Source organism: Callospermophilus lateralis, chromosome 8 (assembly GCF_048772815.1).
Source record: "Callospermophilus lateralis isolate mCalLat2 chromosome 8, mCalLat2.hap1, whole genome shotgun sequence".
Lineage (NCBI taxonomy): Eukaryota > Metazoa > Chordata > Mammalia > Rodentia > Sciuridae > Callospermophilus > Callospermophilus lateralis.
The window spans coordinates 103913899-103933778 of record NC_135312.1 but is presented as its reverse complement, the minus strand read 5'-3'; the positions used below and the strand labels follow the sequence as shown (position 1 = coordinate 103933778).

General features: G+C 38.0%; 1 protein-coding gene across 8 annotated transcripts in view; it reads right to left on the bottom strand.

Moving 5' to 3' along the window:
• LOC143406466 (broad substrate specificity ATP-binding cassette transporter ABCG2-like) overlaps positions 1–19880 on the bottom strand; it is a 54688-nt gene that overhangs the window by 8222 nt on the left and 26586 nt on the right. For 6 of the 8 annotated variants that reach the window (XM_076865203.2, XM_076865201.2, XM_076865206.2 and 3 more), the window contains 9 exons: positions 17253–17312; positions 15686–15800; positions 14979–15131; positions 12421–12557; positions 9027–9178; positions 7512–7616; positions 6670–6917; positions 3558–3640; positions 381–470 (listed from right to left, as the gene is read on the bottom strand). In XM_076865203.2, the coding sequence (XP_076721318.1) occupies positions 381–470; positions 3558–3640; positions 6670–6917; positions 7512–7616; positions 9027–9178; positions 12421–12557; positions 14979–15131; positions 15686–15800; positions 17253–17312 (1143 nt within the window). The remainder of the gene's footprint in view (positions 1–380; positions 471–3557; positions 3641–6669; positions 6918–7511; positions 7617–9026; positions 9179–12420; positions 12558–14978; positions 15132–15685; positions 15801–17252; positions 17313–19880) is intronic. The other 2 variants (XM_076865207.2, XM_076865208.2) reach the window with 2 other exon arrangements.

Genomic DNA, 19880 nt, shown 5'->3' with positions numbered 1-19880 from the left:
GACTGGGCTAACTGTGATTGGTTAGGCTTCCCGCCGCTTGACTGCACTCTCCCACTTCTGTAACCTGGCTTTCTTGCATTGGCTGGACCCCTAACATCCCTTTTGTGTTTTTCAGGCTTATAAGGAGGGCCCTTGAAATTGTTTGGGGCTGATCAGGGGAACAGCCTTATGTTCTGGTCAACTGCCACCGGTATGCTACAATAAAGGCTTGATTCGATTATACATGAGTGGTCTGGAAGTCAGTTTAAGAAACTGATGAAGCTTTAACTATAACAAAACGATACTCGTAATCTCCCAGATTATATCCTTGGCTCAATTCTGAATGTTATCAGTTTGACCACAGGGTCTGATGCTACTTCCCAGAGTGGAAACCTACTCACATAAAAAGATTCCTCTCCATCAGGAAGATATCCCTGGCTGAGACACTTGTGACACACTGGAAGACCGTTAGCACATAGAGTGACCAGGCTCTGCAGAGGAGGAACAAAAGCCCTACTGTTAATTCAGTACAATTAGGGAAGTTTTTACCCCCAGAACTTTTATATCTGTAATGATATAACATTAAATAGACTTTTAAAAAAATACAGGTTAAAACAGGTACAAGTGACTCCATGAGGTCTCTCTCCACTTCTATCTCCATAGTGGTGCCTCCATAGTTTTTGAGGTATGTGACATTTTGCTGAGCACTTATGTTCAGACACAGCTATTAAAAAGTCTCATCAAGAAATGAGATTTTTAAGGGCATTTCCATAGGTAACAATCACTGCACTGACCTAAGTACTAACCATGTAACAGGAAATCTCAAATCCTACCCACCTATCCTACACTCCTATATCATCCTTAAAAAAAAGGAGGGCACTAAAGCCATTTCTATACCCTTAATCCCTTTTTGTTCCAAAAACCAAGTTAGAACAATGAGAACCGCCCTAGCCAATATATATATATATATATATATATATATATATATATATATATATATATATATATATATATATATAAATGAATGTATTCTTGAGGTGCCCTGGCTCTCTCTCACCTATGCTGGGAATTAGGGCAAGTTAGTGTTACCTGCTGAAAGTTACTTTCTTACTCTTGTTCCTGGACAGTTATTCCTTGGGATGCTGGTCTTGCAAGTGATAGATGGTAGATAGACATGGATGGTGGGCATGAGCAGCTAAGAGGTTAATTCCTATGTTGAGCCCAAGTGCTAACACCTCACATGTTTTCTTTAAGAAAAAATTTACCCAAGGCCAGCCAGAGTTATTCCCATGGCTAAGGGATGGGTATGCAAAGACTCTTCTGTAGATAAAAGACACACAGGGGCTGCGATTGTGGCTCAGCGGTAGAGCGCTCGCCTAGCACAGGCGGGACCCGGTTCAATCCTCAGCACCACATAAAAATAAAGGAATTGTGTTGTGTCTATATATATATATATATATATATATATATATATATATATAAAAGAAAAGAGACACACACAAATTACCCTGATCCAGGTCTGGTTGGGAGGAAATGAGACCTTTACACCTTTACACAGACCAGAGATTCCAAGTTATAGAAAAGCAGGATGATTAAGACAAGATTCCACCAATCAATAGTTATGTAAAACAAGTTCCAATTAAAACCTGTCAGCCAGGCCAGTATGACAGAGCTGTACTTCTGTTGTTAGCATATCGTTATAATATCATTGTGATTATAGCCTCCCTCTTCCCTCAGGATTCACTTAAATGCCCATAGATAAAAGCATACCCTGTAGAGGTTTAGCATTCCAATGTAGTTTGTAAATCAGAGCTGAGGAGTGATACGTGGGTGGGAGTTCTTTAACAACTTTCCCACTCTCCCCTCAAAAATTGAGCTCAATAAATAAACCAATAAAATCAAGTGGTCAAGAAAACTCATCATCTTTGAGAAAACTTATCATCTTACTTGGGGGTGGCTTTCTTTCTTAGTAAAATATGTTAAACTTTTACTATGGTTTGATCTTGCTTGAAATCTTCTCTGGTGAGAACACAGGAGCTGAGTACACAAGACAACCCCAAGTAACGATAGTAACACAAGGAGAAAAGTAAGTTAATGCTGGTACTGTCGTTGCTTCTATAACCTCCCTGCAGTAACTGTTGCAGACCAGAGCACAGGGGGGAGTGAGCTGCTCATCAGGCAGCCACCACTGAACAGTATGGAGACAAATAAGAGGCATTACTTTCTGGTGAAGTCCCAGCAGCACTGAGTGCAGCAGAGGTACACCAGCCCACTGGAACTGGACCTCCCCGACAAGTATTTCTGAATAAACTCTATAACTTCTGTCACATCTGTGGGTACCTTCCCTGCTCTCTAAACATTCTATGCCTCTTCCCTAGCACAGCTGGGCAGAAATGAGCACAATTCTCAAGTCAAACTAATCAAAACATATCAAGGAAACTGGTCCACAAACAACAAGTGATAGATGGTAGATAGACAAAAGAAAGAATAGGCTAACTGGACTAGACCAAAATTAAAAACATTTATGCATCAAAGGCACTATCAATGGAGTGAAAAGACAGCCTACAGAATGGAAGAAAATATTTGCAAATTATGTATCTGATAAAAGATTCATAATCCAGGAATATAAAACTACAATGCAACTATAGCAACAATAAATTTCCCAAATAATCCAATTTGAAAATTAGCAAAGAACTCAAATAAATGTTTCTCCAAAGATCCAGGGGACATCTATTTTTTTTTTAATGAAAGAAAAAAAATAACATATTCTGGTGGGGAGGTGGAGAAATTGGAACCCTTATGTGTTGGGGATAAAAATGTAAAATGGTGCAGCTGCAGTGGAAGACAGCATAGCAATTCCTGAAAAAATTAAAATTATCATTTGATCCAACAAGGCTAGGTGCCTACATCACAGTGCTGAAATCAGGAATTCAGACAAATATTTGTACATCCATAGCAGCATTGTTAACAACCAAAAGGTGGAAACAACCCACATTCTCAGAAACAGAGGAATAATAAACAAAAGGTAGTATATATTCAATGGACTATTATTCAGTCTTAAAGTGGAAAAAAGATTCCAACATGTGCTGCAACTTGGATGATTATTAAGGACATAATGCTAAAGAAAATAAGGTACCAAAGGACTAATACTGTATCAGTCCATGTTTATGAGGATCCTAGAGTGGCCAGATTCAGAGACAGAATTATAAGGTGGTGGCCAGGGGTTGGGATTGATGGTTATGGAGGGTTATTCTTTAATGGGTATGAAGATTCCATTTGAGAAGATGAAAAAAATGTTCTTGAGCTGGATGGTGGTTATAGTTGCACAATGTGAATGCAACTGATACCACTGAACTATACACTTAAAAATGGATAAAAGGACAACATTTATGTTGTATATTACTTGCCACTACATACATAACTTTGAAAAAAAGGAAATTAACTCTTCCACTCAGTTTGCAATGTGCTCATTCCACTCCCAATAAAACAATGACATTTATCCCATACTTAGTATAAACTCAAATTCATACTGGCTCTTTATAAGCTTGAACAATGTAACAGTATTTAAATTTACTTACTTATTCTGGATTGCAGTACAATCATTTTTTAGTCCAAGGAAAGTGACACCTATTAACAGTCCCAGCATAAATACGATGAATATCTTTTCCAAAAGAAAAATGAAAATAGAGTTGTAATTACAGGTAAAAATTTTTACACATCATTTATTTGTTTATTTATTTTGGTACCAGGTATTGAACTCAGAGGCACTCAACCACTGAGCCACACTCCAGCCCTATTTTGTATTTTATTTAGAGACAGGATCTCACTGGGTTGCTTAGAGCCCCACTGTTGCTGAGGCTGGCTTTGAACTCATGATTCTCCTGCCTCAGCCTCCAGAGCTGCTGAGATTATAGGCTTGTGCTACTACACCCGGCTTTCCACATCATTTATTATGATACAATATATGGCTACATAATCAGAACCCTCTCTGAAGATAAACACTTTATATAACTTGGTCAAATCTTGGGAGAAGATAAAATTATGTGTGTTTATTAGACTACTTTCCATATCAAATTAAAAACATTTGGGGAACTGACAGGAAAATAGAGCAGACTACTGGACAGGCTGAAATCCCTTCAGTGTTCACCAGGAATGGCCAGTCCAAGCCCCAGCTATAGTACTGGACATGCAAATGCTACACAGTATGGCAGACTGGTGCAGAAAATCACTTGGGGAACAAACTAACATTCAAGTGGGTAAGAGTTCAGACTGGAATGGAACTCTCAACTTTTGTGCCAGTACACATGCATACATAGTTTCATCCTTCAACTGAAAACAAGATGACTTTACACTCATTAAAAATAAATGAGGGCTGGGGATGTAGCTCAGTTGGTAGGGTTCGATCCCTAGCACCACAAAAATAAATAAATAACTAAATTACATTTATATGAAATTTCAGGGCTAGCAGGAGAATGCTAGCCTAGCATGTGTGAGACACTGGGTTTAACCCCAGAACCACCAAATAAATAAACAACATTTTAAAAGCATACACACACAAATTTTGACAATGGTATTTTTCATGATAAAGACTAGTTGTAAGTTGGCTCCCACCTATTCAACCTCTGTCCTCCATGGCAAATTGTATTGTCATGGTCACCAAAGCACTCAGCCAGTTTTCTCTGGGGACACCCAAGTGCTTCATTACCATCTCCTCTGTCTGCTTCTCTTCAACCTCAGCCAGTGAAGCTTACAGTCAACACATCCACCTGAGCTAACAGCTCTTCACCATCCTCACCTACTCAGTCTGTGCACAACTCCCAAGGTTACTGGGCCAGCACCACTTTTGTGTTAAGAATAAAAATTCTCTCAGGGATACTTCAATCAACAAAAGGTTAAGGGTCACATTATCATGTTTTATTTGAGGAATTCCACATCTAATGATTCACAAGTTAAATATAAAAATGTAGGAAATTGGAAATCCTAAGAAAACAAAATACCCTACCATATATCTTGAAAACTTCAAAGTTAAAAAAAATACTCAATATTACAATTGTATCCACACATAAAGTGATCTGTGAAGAACATTTTAGGCAGGCAGTAAGCCAGAATAGAAAAACTAAATCATAATCTGAAAAAACTGGTTTGTGAAGACCACAGTTTGGTAACAACATTATTTAAATGTTTTACTCATAAGATCTCCTTTAACACAAGACAGAAATTTAGGGGAAAATTCATTCTGCTGACACATCTTCACTACCCTCAGAATATACTCACTTCATGTCAGTAGAAAAAGCTTCCAAAATATATGCTGATGGATTTGCCAATGTGCAGGACACACAGGTACATAGCAGTCTATACTTCACTCAGGATAACTTATATTCAGTCTTGCTATCCAGAGATTCTGCATTCTTTGTTTCTTTTGCATCCACACCTGATATCTTATACTAACACATCACTAGGATGTTTCTTATTAAATTTCTTTATTTTCATTCTGTTTTCTACCATACTGGCAAATCAGTGAATCCTATGATCATGTCATGTTTTTCAAAGTGTACCTGTGCTATTCTTTCTTACACGAAGAAAGAAAAGACACCAGGCAAAATGAAATTGCATAATGGAGCAAACAACTGAGCTTTGTGCATATGGCTGCCAGTCTCAGTTTTTAAAAATAACAACCCCCAAACAACTAGCTAAATTGATTCCTTATAAATGATGGACTAATGAACTTTTTTATTGTGACACGGGAGTTAGGAATAGCAAAAAAGAAAAATAACCTTAAGGAGTAATAATCAACAATGACCAAAGGCCAATCAAAAGGAGAAAAGAACATCATCACATCTTAGTTAAGAGAGTTAATGGGACAGTGAATATCCTTGCTAAGTGTGGTTACTACCTGTGCTTAAACTGAAAACTTTTCAAGATATTTAGTGCTTTCCAAACATTAGAATCTCTCAATGAGGAGGGTCAATTACAAGGAAAACAGTTAGCATACAGGTTCTTTCCTCAGAGAGTGGACAGACCCAAGTACTTGCAGATGTATTCAAAGCCACTAGCTCTCCCTCACCACCTAATTTCAAATGCAAACCAACCCTCTTTTCCCTATCTCTGGACCTCTCTCTTCCCCTTTCTATCCCTATTTTGCCTGAACTTGTTGTGTAGTCCCTCCTGCAATCTAACATGCTATATGTTGTATTACTTCACTCGTTATCATCGCTCTACCTTCATACGAAAATAAATTCCATAAGAGCAGAGGTTGTCATTTTAACTCACTTTGTCCACTACCATATTAGATTCCCCAAAATACAACTCAAGATCTGGTATTCAAGCTGTGGAATGAATCAATGAATGAAAGTAGATACTAGAAAACCCCAAAATGGATTCTGTTGCCTGTAGCTTCCATTTATTGAAAAAAAAAATAAATTTCTTACTGAGATGTTCCCTTACAATTTGTCTGGTTCAAAATTCTGAGTTATGTATTCCAAGAAATCACTGGAAAAAAAAAACACCTTTCTAGATGTGAAAACTTAATTGTGTTTTATGGACTGCTTCTATATCCTAAATGGAGTAAGGATGACAAATAGATGGAAGGGTAGGTAGAAGACACACATTATCTTGAAGCAGACTATATGAGAACCAAATTGCATCCACATGAATATTTCACAGCAAACTTAAAAGAATCTCTAAGATTACCTCAACTATCCAGGGCTTGAGACGACCCATCAAGTTTCTGAATGAACGCCAGAAAATCCATCTGAGCTGATGGCAGAAGGTGGTGACATAGGTGATCTCCTTGAAGGCTGGGCTCCTGCTATGCTGGCCACCTGAAAGTCTCTCTAATTCAGTTTCTGTTTCTCTATAGAAGGGGGATTTGCTATAAAACTGAGCTAATTCTTCGATCACTGGCAGTCTTCCTATTAATAGCTGTTCAGTCTCATTAGCTTTGGAATAAAAGCACACACAAAAAAGAGAAATATTATTAATAGGTGACAAACAATTAAAGCCATTTTTCTGTGATCTTTTTCATAGCCTAAATTTTAAAGCTAAGCATAGAAAAATCTCTAGCATTGTCATGGCTCTACACATCAGAAAAACACATGGAATTAACGTGACTTCTGCCTGGATCTTATGGCTAGAGCAAACTCACAGACCTTTTCCTAAGTATGTGGACCCTAATCCTTAAAATAGACTCCTTACCATACAGAATTATAAGTCTTAATTTTTAAAAAGTTGGTCCTTATTTTCTACTATGTGCAAAAGTATGAGTTTCAATTTCTTTTTCTAAAAATATGTAAAAATTATCATATTTTCTTTTTAATGAAAACTCCTTTTATAATGAGAGTAGCACAGAAGCGGTCATTCATAAATTCAATAAAGAACATCCATAGCTCTTATGGAGAAGAAAGTCTGTCAACTGGAATCACAACACCATATGAGTAGGAATTCAGAAAGCCAGGTTTTAACGAGCCACCACCTTGCTAAACTTCAGTCAAATCAACCAGGCAAAGACCTGTGAATCTAAGCTATTCACATACCTTCACCCCCTTCCTCTTGCATTGCTGTCACCGAAGCAGGGGAGTCTCCATTGATGACATCCACGAAGAAGTCTGAAGGGTTATTGAGGAGCTCACAATGGTAACCTATGAAACAAAGCAACCAAAGAACTAACCTGATGGGCTTGAAAAGTAAAAACTACTCACTTCCAGGGAGTGAGGGAAGTGAGGCTAGGGAAGACAAATCTAACATTTTCTCTGCCATGTTCTTGCTTTCTTCTCACCTCACTTTATATTTTATACTTTCCTCTTGTTCATTCATATAATATTTCAACATGCTTTGTCTCCTAATCCTGTGTGTGTGCATAAACACACAATATATAATACATATATATAATACATATACAATACACATATATACGTGTGTGTGTGTCTGTGTGTGTGTGTATGTGTGTAACCAGTCCTGGACTGTTTAGAACATAATATCCTGGTCTTTTTTATGGGGATCAACTGATGCTTATCAGTACTTCTTAAATCTAGATACAAGAAAAAAAAAATGCCCGAGTTCATTGTGTTTTCTGAGTTCATGAAGCAAATGCTGGAATGGCACTATGCATGTCAACAAGATTGCTTTTCCACCTATTAAATTCAGAGGTCCAAATTATCATTATCATATCATGCTGCCTTAATTCAAAATAGACAATAAATTCCCAGAACTGAATTCTTGAGAGAACATGAGCAGCACAGCACACCCAAACTCTCACCTCAACTTCTTCTGGCACAATTATCTAAACTTGGCCTGAGACCAGACTCTTAAGTATTTCCTCTGAACTCTCCAAACCCATACATACTTAATTTTAAGTGGCTGAGCATAAACTAAAATATTAAGATAGCTAGTGAATATTTAAAACTATATTTGGGGTCATGAAGAAATATCTATATTAATTTCTAAATGTTTCTAAAATGAAGCAGATTGCATGAGCCATTAAAAAGATCACACAATTCGATCTGAAAGAAAACCTGGGAGCCCAGAAATGTTTGCCTACCCAGGTCAAACTTAGGACCAGCCATTCCAGTGGCTAATAATAACTTACACCCACTCAAGTCAATTTGATGTTACTAGAAAACAATGAGCATCTCCATGAGCCCTCATAAAAGTAGAACAGCATCACTATCTGTTGCATGGTCTAGAAGAAAATGAATGATACTGGGTCTTTCCAAAAATGTTCAGCTGAAAAGCCTGGCTGTGAGTCCAACCAGTTAATTATTGAACTCTCAGATAATGGTCACCATAACTAGGAAGTAGGCCCATGAGAAACACACACACACAAATACACACATGCATTCATACTCAAAAGAGGGGAGAAGAAGGAAAGAGACCTAAACAACAAGCAAACACTGAAAAATGAAGACAACTCCTGACACCAACTGACCAAAAATGTTTTGGAGTGATGGCACACGTTAGTCTATGCAGAGACCAAGTAGCACACAAATGTCCACCTCACTGTCCTCCCCCAGGAGTCTATGATAGAAGGATCTAGTGCCTGAAAACCACACCTGCTGATTTAAAATACTCCAAAGCCTTCTGGGCAGGACCGTGGTACATTAGCTTTCCTGAGGCCAATATGGTGAGGCTGTCAAACAGCTTGAAGATGGAATGCTGAGGCTGACGAAAGGAGAAGATGATAGTTCGTCCTTGTTCAGAAATGCTAAGTTGAAAGAAAGAAAATAATGAGTCATTAGATATCAGAACACTGCCCTTCTTAATAAAATACTTTATTGTATGGTGAAAGCATTTTTCCAGAGTTTAATTTGATTTTTCTCATATGAACTTCTCATCTCATGTTAGCTACATGACACTTGGGGAACCTAAACTAAATGTTTTCATTAAAGTAGGTGTGAGTTATTATTAGAGCTGGGACTGGAAATATAGCTCAGTTGGCAGAGTGCTTGCCTCACATGCACAAGGCCCTGGGTTCAATCCCAAGCACCACAAAATAAAAAAATAAAATAAAATAAAATAAACCTTAGGGTCTCTTAAGGATGATACACAACAGTCTAGAATCCACTAGAAAGTTCATTGACAATGCAGATTCTCGGACAGTCTTCCTAGATATTGGATTAGAATCTCTCGGGGTGAGTTCAGGGTGTCCATATTTTTAACAAGCAGTCCAGGTCTACATATGTACTACATATTAAAACAATGATCGTATGACCAGTTCTCATTGATCATTTAAATCTTCAGGCTCTTTAGGATTGTTTTCATCTTTTTGCCTGATAATACAGTTGACATTAATAAGTGCTTACTACCTTCTTTCAATTTTCACAATGTTGTTATAACACAGTTCCCATATTATTGTCTCCTTCTATTTACAGGTATAATTTAAATAAGATCAAGTAACTGGCCAAGGAGACAATGTTACTAAAGGGCAATGCTGAGATTTAAAGTCTGATCTATCTCATGGCAGAAACAGTACTAAACTATCATTTCACAGGAGTTATCATTTATAGTTAAAAGAAATGTTCAAAATCACTGTTAAAAATGTTATTAAAAATATCACCTTTATTTGCTTTTGTGTCTGCTTTCCTTGTTAAGAACCTTTTATACCTAAAGGATTTAAAATCAGCCTACTACAGTGACTCAGTCACATCAATGTTCAAAGCAGATCAATTCACAATAGTTAAGCTATGTAACCAATCTAGTTGCCTTTCAGCAGATGAATGGATAGAGAAAATATGGTATATATACACAATGTGATATTACTCAGCCATAAAAAAATAAAATTATAGCATTTTCAGGTAAATGAATGGAACTGGAGTCTATCATGCTAAGTGAAATAAGCCAAACCCTGCCCCCAACAAAAGGCCGAATGTTCTATCTAATATGTGGATGCTAACACACAATAAGGGGAGGTGGGGAGGGAAGAATAGAATTTCATTGGATTAGACAATAGGGAATAAAGGAAATTGAGAGGGGATGAGAATAGGAATGACAGTTGAATGAAACAGACAAAACTTTCATATGTTCATATATGAAAAGACAACCAGTGTAACTCCCCATCATATACAACCACAAGAACGGTATCCTAAATTACACTCTATGTATGCATAATATGTGAAAATATACTCTACTGTCAAGTTTATCTAAGCAGAACAAATATAATTTTTTAAAAATTCAAAATAAAAAACAAAATGCTTGATAATTTGAAGCTATCCGTTCATGATTAATAGGGCAGGGATATATGACTAAATGAAAAGCCAACTGGAAAGGTCAGAGTATATGAATGGTTTTGTCAACTCTTTAGGGTGATAAAGGTAAGTGGTTTGTGGGGAGAACCTTAGTCTATAAATTTTTACTGCAGCCATATTCCCAAGGAAGAGCATCCTGTCTGGAAATCTAGTTGTTAGTGTCTGGGGGAAAAGGGCAATCTTGTTATTAAAAATATTTTATGACAAAAATCACTTCAATTTACACATTTGATTAAGTAACTAGCATATGCTATCAGGATACCCTAAGTTATTCTGCCTCCAAGAGAGTCAGACCCTATGATTAATGATTTCCATACAACGTATAAAAGAAGTAGCTAAGGATTCCTTATTCATAAGCAAAACAGGACAATTGGAATATTATCCCATCTTCCTGTACCTTCTCTCCATTCCTCCCCTGTCCCTCCTCCCCATAATGGTTCAGCATCCACATATCAGAGAAAACATTTGGCCTTTGGGTTTTGGAGATTGGCTTATTTCACTTAGCATGGTAGTCTCCAACTCCATCCATTTACCTGTAAATACCATAATTTATTTTCTTTTAATACAGCTGCTTTCTTGATAAAAGAAAATATGATTTCATTTACTTCTTCTTCCTTTTATTCAAGTCCATATCTTAGGAGTTATTCTCCCAATCCTTATAACCCAGATCCAATATCTGAGTCAATCCTGTTGATTCCCCTTAAAAACAGATCCAGAACCCAAGGTCTTCTTTCCACCTCTCCAGGAGAATCCTGGTCCAATCCCTGTCCTAGTCCAGGCCCTTTTCTCCTCACCATGAGCAGCTCCTCCCTGGTGACCTTCACTCACCCTGGACTGACTGCACAGCCATTGCTCTGCTCTGACACTCTCAGAATGCTCTCACATCCCTTAGTGACAGGAAATGCCATAATTTTTACAGTTGTCTATGAGGTCTATGCAGTGTGACATCAGCCCAACTCTACCTCACATTATATTCTAACTATGTGGTCTCCCCAGAATTCATATGTTGAAATCCTAACCCCAATACCCTAAAATGTGGCTCATTTGTAGATAGAGTCTTCAAAGAGGGCAGTAAGATTAAATGAGATTGTTGATGGTCCTCATCTTACTGGTGTCCAGTTAGGAGGAGATTAAGATGCAGACACACATGGCCATCTACAAGCCAGTGAGACAGGCCTCACCGGAAACAGCCCTGCAGACACTTTGACCTCAACTTTTGGCCTCCACAGCTATAAGAAAATTAATTTCTGTTGCTCATCCCCCAGCTTGTGGTATTGTTATGACACTGCAGAAACCAATATCCACTCCTCATAGTCACTGGGTTCTGTCCCTTTGGCCTCTCTGATGCTCCACACACATCAAGCATGCTCTATCTTGGGGTCACTAGGTCACTCCTTCCAACTAGAACTCTCTTCTGCAGATACAGCTGGTCTCACTCATTTACTCCCAGCTCATGTGTCACATGTTGTGATCTTCCCTGACCCTCCTGCTATTTAAATCAGCTCCCCACTACCACCATGGCCACCTTTCCATATGCTCTTGTTTCAACTTTTTTCTTTTAATCACTTCCTGTTATTTGTTTTCAAGAAAGAAGGAACAAGTTATATTGTTCATTTCTGAATCCCTTTCGCCAAGAATACATGGTACATAGACATGACCAGATATTAAGTTAATGAAACAACCATATTCCTACAGTACTTACTTTTTCAGGAGTGAAACAATAGCATTTGCTGTGCTTGAGTCTAAGCCAGTTGTGGGCTCATCTAGGAACAAGATGGAAGGATCAGTGATCAGCCCCATTGCTATACTGGTCTTTTTTCTTTCTTCTCCAGATCCAACCTAAAACACAAATTATTGCATTATCAACAAGAATGACAATGATCTAACTATCATTTGGTGAACTAAGCTCTGCTAATCTTGCTAGAGAACTTTATTTCACTATCCTCATTATGAAACAGGAAGTAAATGAACCTGGGAGAAGGAGAAGTTTCTCTTTTACTAGATGAGTAAACTGAGGCTTAGGGCAAAGCTGCCCACTGGCTGGACCTGACATGAAGCCCATGCTTTTAACAGTTCTGGATGTTCCTCACCAAGACAAATATTTAGTTTTAAGATAGGAAGTTAGAATACTAAAATGAAATGGCCCTAACAATAAAATTATAGTCTGAAACAGGAGAAAAGATAGGAGGAGAAAAGGAAATGGATCTGTAGTAAATTATTAGTCTTCTATCAACACTTCTGTTTCCACCCAAAGTCCCCAGGTAGACTTACAAGAACAGGATGCACTCAGACAGGAAAGTTCACTTTCCAACATACCATATCAGTACCTGTCCAATCACCATAATGCTTTGACAATGGGTACTGTCTACACCCTGACTCACGGCAGAATTCCAAATTCACACTTTCAGACATATGCAGAAAATATGGGATATTCATATCCTGAAGATAGGCTATTCCACAGGACAAATGGCTCAATTTTTGCAAACATTAAATGCTCATTTGTGTAGTGAAGGGACTAGGAAGGTTTAAGGAGACAGAAAGTAGGAAATAATATTGAAATTAAGAGTCTTCAAAGAGATAGTATTCAAATGCTACTCATAGACCTTGCTTGAATCTACTGATAACTAAACTCTAAAATGTCTTTGGAGAGGATTTGGGAAATGTGAATGCATCAGGGCTTGACATAGCTGATGATAAGAAATATTGTTCACTTTGTTAGTTGATCATTATATTGTGGTAAGGTAGGCAAATATCCTTATTTTTTTCTAGATTCCTAGCAAGTACTCAAGGATGAAATAGCATATAACATTATATAAAATACTTCAGTAAAAAAATAGCTGTACTAATCATGGGAGAAGATGTTAACAACTGAGAAATCTAGGTGAACAGTATTTGTAATTATATTATTATAGTAATTATCCAAAAATCAAATCATTAGAGTAATCAGAAATTCTCTACAGTTGTATAATGATTAAAATGACATATAACATTAAAAGTTAAAGATTATTTCAATCAGTTAGATTATATGAATTATAAGTCAATAGTGCCTCTGTATATTTTTCCTAGAAATCCAAGCAAGCACCTTAGGCGGTGAGTGCCTTTAAAAGAGAGTGAAAGAAAGCACATACCCAGAAAGAAAAAAAAAATCAAGTGAATAAACAGCCAAAGAAATGACAATTCAATCACTCATTAAAAACAAAAAAGTGGAAAATAATGGCATCACAGGGTTATTCTTCTAAACAAAATACACTTTACATAAAAAAATATGAGCAAATATAACAGAAAGCCGCAGCCAGTGGTACCCCCATTCTCCATTGCCTCCAGGAAGCAGGTCACAGGGGCTTAATCCAGAGTCACCATATTTTACACGTCTCATTATCATCCCAATCTACAAACGTCTAATCAGTAAAATTTCCATATGGAGTGGTCAACTATAAAACTTACTCTTTTCATCTCATTTTTCTTCCCTTATCCTGCATAAACTGCAAAAGGAGGAGTTCATTTCTTTATACTTTGTTACTCTTGCTGACAACTGCGTTCCTCAAACCTGAAAGAACCTGGCTTATGAGAGTCTGGAAATAAATAGCAGCAGAGAAGAAACCATGGAAAAATATTCTGGTAACTGCAAAAATTCAATGTAAATCTTTTTTCCTTTTTTTTTTTTTTTGTGTGTGTGTGTGTGTGTGTGTGTGTGTGTGTTGCTGGGGATTGAACCCAGGGCCTTGTGCATGCAAGGCAAGCACTCTACCAACTGAGCTATGTCCCCAGCCCCTCAATGTAAATCTTAATGAAAATAAAGATAGATTTTAAGACAAATTTACATCAGTATGAAACAGCAAGAATCCTTGGATTCTAGTCATTTATGAATTCCAGAAATATAAAAAAATCAACTGAACAAAATCCTCCAGAAGAGGAGAGGCAGAAGAGCAGCCAAAAGGAGGAAGAGAAAGAAGAAAAGTCAGTGCAAAGACATCAAAAGAGCTGTGACTTGAACAGTGAGGGTGGAGGAGCATGGGAAAGGCCTGAGGAGCACTCTCCACAGGGATCACACTCTATTCACACCAGGATCACACCAAGGTTAAGATGGCTTTTCCAGCTTCATTTCCACCTTCATAGTGTGTAACCAGTCACTTTTCTCATCATTACAGAAAGCAGACCCTTTTGACCTCACATGCTCTAGGAAACTTCTGATTAAGGTCACATGGTCCACACAGGGAGGTCCTTGTTCCTGTCTGATTCTATCAGGTTTTTTCAGGTTACCTTGGAATCAGCCACTTCATCCAGACCTAACTCCTCAATGACCACTTCAATCCGTTCATCTTTTTCATTTTTTGTCATAGTTGTTGGAAGCCGAAGAGCCGCTGAGAACGCTAAGTTTTCTCTCACCGTCAGGGTGCCCAGTACGAGATCATCCTGAAGGGGAAGATGGGATTTCAATGGGACACACTGAGTCTTTTCTAAAAGCATCTCTTTAGTGTAGTTATCTTAATCCATAAAAACAATATCAGCAAGGTAAAGTTCCAGCTAATGTTGAACTTTCAAATCCATAAACTTCAGTAATCCACAGACAGCTGCAGACTGGAGGGAGGCATTTTCATGCCCCATCTGCAACCCAGGCAGAGCACAGGTAATTATGATGACTTCTAGACACATCCAGATTGCTTCATATGAAGATTTGACAAAGGCATCTTCAAAGGGAAGGAAAGAGATGAAAGAAGGGCAAATAGGGCCACAGCAGACCCTTATGGAAATGATACCAAAATTATATTTGACACCACTGTTTACAAGCACTCTCCACCTTTCCATTTTATTCCACCTTCAATCTAAGCAGATATTGTGAAAAGCTGGTGTAAATAAATTCAGTTCCTTGAACATGTAAATCCAACTGGTTGCACACAAAATCATAAGCCAAAGCACTTCCCACACAGAAGTAGGGGAAACCTAGAAGGCAGACTTGCAATACTTACTTGAACCACAAAACCTGAATTATATTTGAAATTGGCAGGTCGAGGGGCTCCATTGATCAAAATATCTCCAGATAATCCACTTGGATCATTCCTTGCAGCTAAGACATCCAGAAATCTATAAAAAGACGTGTATGTTGTGTTTTCCCCCTAACACAGGCCATATCTCTCAGTTATTATGAATCCAAATATTGCTCCAGGTAGAAAGTGAACTAGTCAAAAAAGTCGATGGTTTAACTAAAATTGTATAAATAATATGTGTACATATACATAAATAATATTCAAAAAATTTCAGTGCATTATAGGAATATATAATAGTGGGGTTCATTTTGACATATTCACATGTTTGTATCATTTCAATCCTCAGTACTTCCTTTCTCCCTCCCTCCTTGCTGCCCACTGATCTCCTTGCTCTACTCTATTCATCTTCCTCTTATTTATTTATTTAGTAGTGCTGAGTATTGAACCCAGGGCCTTGTGCATTTGAAGCAAGCACTCTACCAACTGAGCTATATCCCCAGCCCCTATTTATTTATTTTTAATTGGTGCATCATAGTTATATACAAAACTGGGATGCATTGTGATGTATTCATACTTACTTATAACATCATTTGGTCAACTCCATCCCCTAGTTCTGCAAAATTCTTTTCCCTCCTCTCAACCCCTGATCCCCCATCTCTACTGATCTCCCTTCTATTTTTGTGACGTCCTTTTTTATTCCCTTTTTCCTCTCTAGCTTCTGCATATGAGAGAATACATTCAACCTTTGATGAGTCTGGCTTAGTTCACTTAGCCTGATGTTCTCCAGGACCATCCATTTACTTGCAAATGACATAATTTCATTATTCTGTATGGCTGAATAGAAATATCTCTCTCTCTCTCTCTCTCTCTCTCTATATATATATATATATATACACACACACATTTATGTATACTTAAATTTTCACCTTCCTTTACATTATATGTTAAAAGAAAGCTCTAAAATGTACAAGCAAGGTAACATCAGTTTATCCATCAAAGACCTTCCAAATGAACTTCCTGGCTGTCTGACCTTGATGGATCCAACCCACACTCCTTTCTCTAAATTCATGTCTTCAATTATTCTTTCTACTCCATCCCCATTTTTTAATTTTTTTATCTTTTATTGATTTTATTATTTTTTAAATACACAACAGCAATAGAATGCATTACAATTCTTATTACACATAGAGCACAATTTTTGTATATCTGTATATAAAGTATGTTCATTAGAACTGTAATGCAAAAAAAAAACAAAGTTCATGTATAAAGGCATAAATTAATATCATTCTCCTCTTCTTCCTCCCCATTAGCTCATAATATGGTAACATGTCAATCACACAATCATGCTTAGCAAGGCTGATCTAATAAGACTTCTTGGTCCTTGGATTAAATCCACAGGCTAGCCCAACTGCATGTTATCTCTGGCACCTAGGAACAGATTGCAGACACACAGCAAAGGTTCAATCAACACCTGCTTCCACCAAAAGTGATTTTTTTAAAAAGCACACTGAAACTACAAAGACTGACTTATATTTTCCATTATACTCACAAAGATTTGCCTCCACCCGTGCATTCCATGATAGCATTAAGGCCAGGTTTCATGACCCCACTGCAAAAACAGAAGCATGATATCTTATTGTCCCATTTGAAACAAAATTCTATTAATTTTATTAATATGAGTCTGCATTGAATACATTCAAGGAAGGCTGATGAAACTGCTGAAAGAAAACAAACACTAACTTTTAAAAATAAAAAAATGAATTGTTGATTAATACAAGTCTAATATAAAAGGGATCACTAGTCAGAATTTATAAGAAAGTTGGCTTATGTTCCTCTAAATTCTCTTCATTTATTCTCCAAACCACTTACTGATTTTGGAAAACTACCCATCCAAGATTCAAAGTTGCTAGAACCTGGGGGTAGAGCTTAGTGGAAAAACCAGCACTTACCATGCTAGAGGCCCTGGGTTCCATTACCAGCAACAATAACAAAAGTTCCTTGATATAATTAACAGATTCTCATTAAGCTTCTCCTTTACGCTTATTCCTCTAAACACAGTGGAAAGTTCATAATAGTTTCTAAGAAATGTTTGATTATCAACCTCTTGAAATCATCTCGCTTTGTGCCTAGTTAAGTTCTACACAATTAGTCACTAATTTGTATAATATCAGTTGAAGTGTTCTCTCTGCTAAAATCTCCTCAGAGCAAACATCAACATACCTTAAGTAGAAATGAAAGGCTAGAGTGAGGCACTCCATAGTTAAAGAAAGCATTACCATTTCTTAACCTGGAAACAACGCTTTACCAGTCAGAAAAAGAAAGAGAGGGAGAGAGGGAAAGGGAGAGAGGGAAGGAAGGAAGGAAGGAAGAAAGGGAGGGAGGGAGGGAGGGAGGGAAAAAGGGAGGAAATATGTACACCCTCAAAATAGATCATTTCCTTCCTTCTTAAGTGCCCAGTAAGAGGCCTGAAGAATGGTCAGTTTAGAATGGGGAGCCATCATTCCAGTAGGGAATATCCTTTAAGGATACACAGAATAGACACCAATATTTTCAAAAAATAAGTTAAGTAGGTGTGTGAGAGTGAAAAATATTCAGATAGCGTAGGAAGGAGGAAAACAAATTACAGCAGGGCCACCACAGGTAGTGAAACAGATAGAACAGAGGCCTCAGTTAGCCTATTCAGAAACCTGATGTCCTTGCCCAGTTCCTCTTAAGAACTTGGAAGCAGGTCAACATGTATTTCACCGAGAAAACAGTATCTGTTCCAAGGGCAAGATTAAAGCTGACAGCTATTCTCTCTCAGATAACGATTCCACAGAGGTCCATCCTCTGTCACAGCTGTCACGAGGGATGAACTTCCCAGCACAGCTGCCCCACGTGCTCACATCCACGAGGACCTCGGCATATTCACTGCCTGTGGCAACTGCGTCTGGCATCTTCTTCCACCTGCCAAAACCCAGATCTGTTTCCTGGGCCAGAGCCCCCCCACAGGACACCAATCATTTCACCTCTAAACCTTCTTGCATTGTCTTACACATGAGCTTTGGGGGACACCACGTATCTAAACCATAAAGAAGAAAACACCTTTCTTCTGACCAAACTCAAATTCACTCCCTGTCACCATAAAGGGGAAGTGTGGGCATTACCAGGTGGTACAGCCACCCAGGAGGAAAGAGCTGAGGCTATAACACTCACTGCTCCAGAAACATTCAGAGTAAGATTGATAGGAGCATTATAGCCTAGCCTCTTTCCTCCCCAGGCTTTATTAGAACCAACTGGGGAGTTCCAGTCAGGAGCAACGGCCTATCCTGCCCTTAAGCAAGATAGCTCAGGCTGGCAGTGATGTCCAAAGACAGGCCTCACAGAGAAGATGCTCTCATAACCAGCCTAAGCTGGAGCTGGAATCTCCAGGAAGGGTACTGCATCTGCTGGGATATATTTAAATCCCAGGGGATTTATCCCATTCCTTTCTACTGCAGCCTCAACTTTCAAAAATGGCTTCATTGGTGAGGAAAAAAGGTTACTGAAAAAAGTCAGCAGGCCATATTTGTTGTTCCATCAAGGTACACACTGAAGATTTTCTCCACCAATTGTGGCTTTGGACATTGAGTCCTTCTGTGGTACTGGCTATCTCCTGTATGGAAAGTAGTGAGCCATGTGGAACATTAGCTGCTTAAGGCTTACAGGAACATTTGCTTTTGGGGGTACTGGTCAGTCAGATACAATTCAGAAGACATAAAAATTTTCCAACACTCTAATTGGATTGGATGAGTGCATGTTTATCCAGTTTTGCTTTGGAAGAGTATATCAGAGCCCATATAACTGGAAGTGCATGCCGATTTAGTACAACTATTTCATAAGTTTAAACTTCACAACTGGCTTCAATAGGCCATGTTCTGGTGGCTCCTGCACCAGATTTATCCATTTGTATAAGGAATTCCATTTCAGAAGAGCACACCCTGTTCCTGGATTGTAAGGAACTTTGGGAATCTTATTCAGAAGATAAACTATAAAAGTTTGTTCAACTCGTACCTTGAACTAACTCCATTCACTCCTTGATGTTTAGGGCTTTTTTGGTAACACATAAGATAAAAATCTCTGGCCCACTGCTGAAGGAGGGAAAGGAATTCGTAAAGCAGCACATTTTGATCACCTAAAACATTTCCCAAGGATAGTC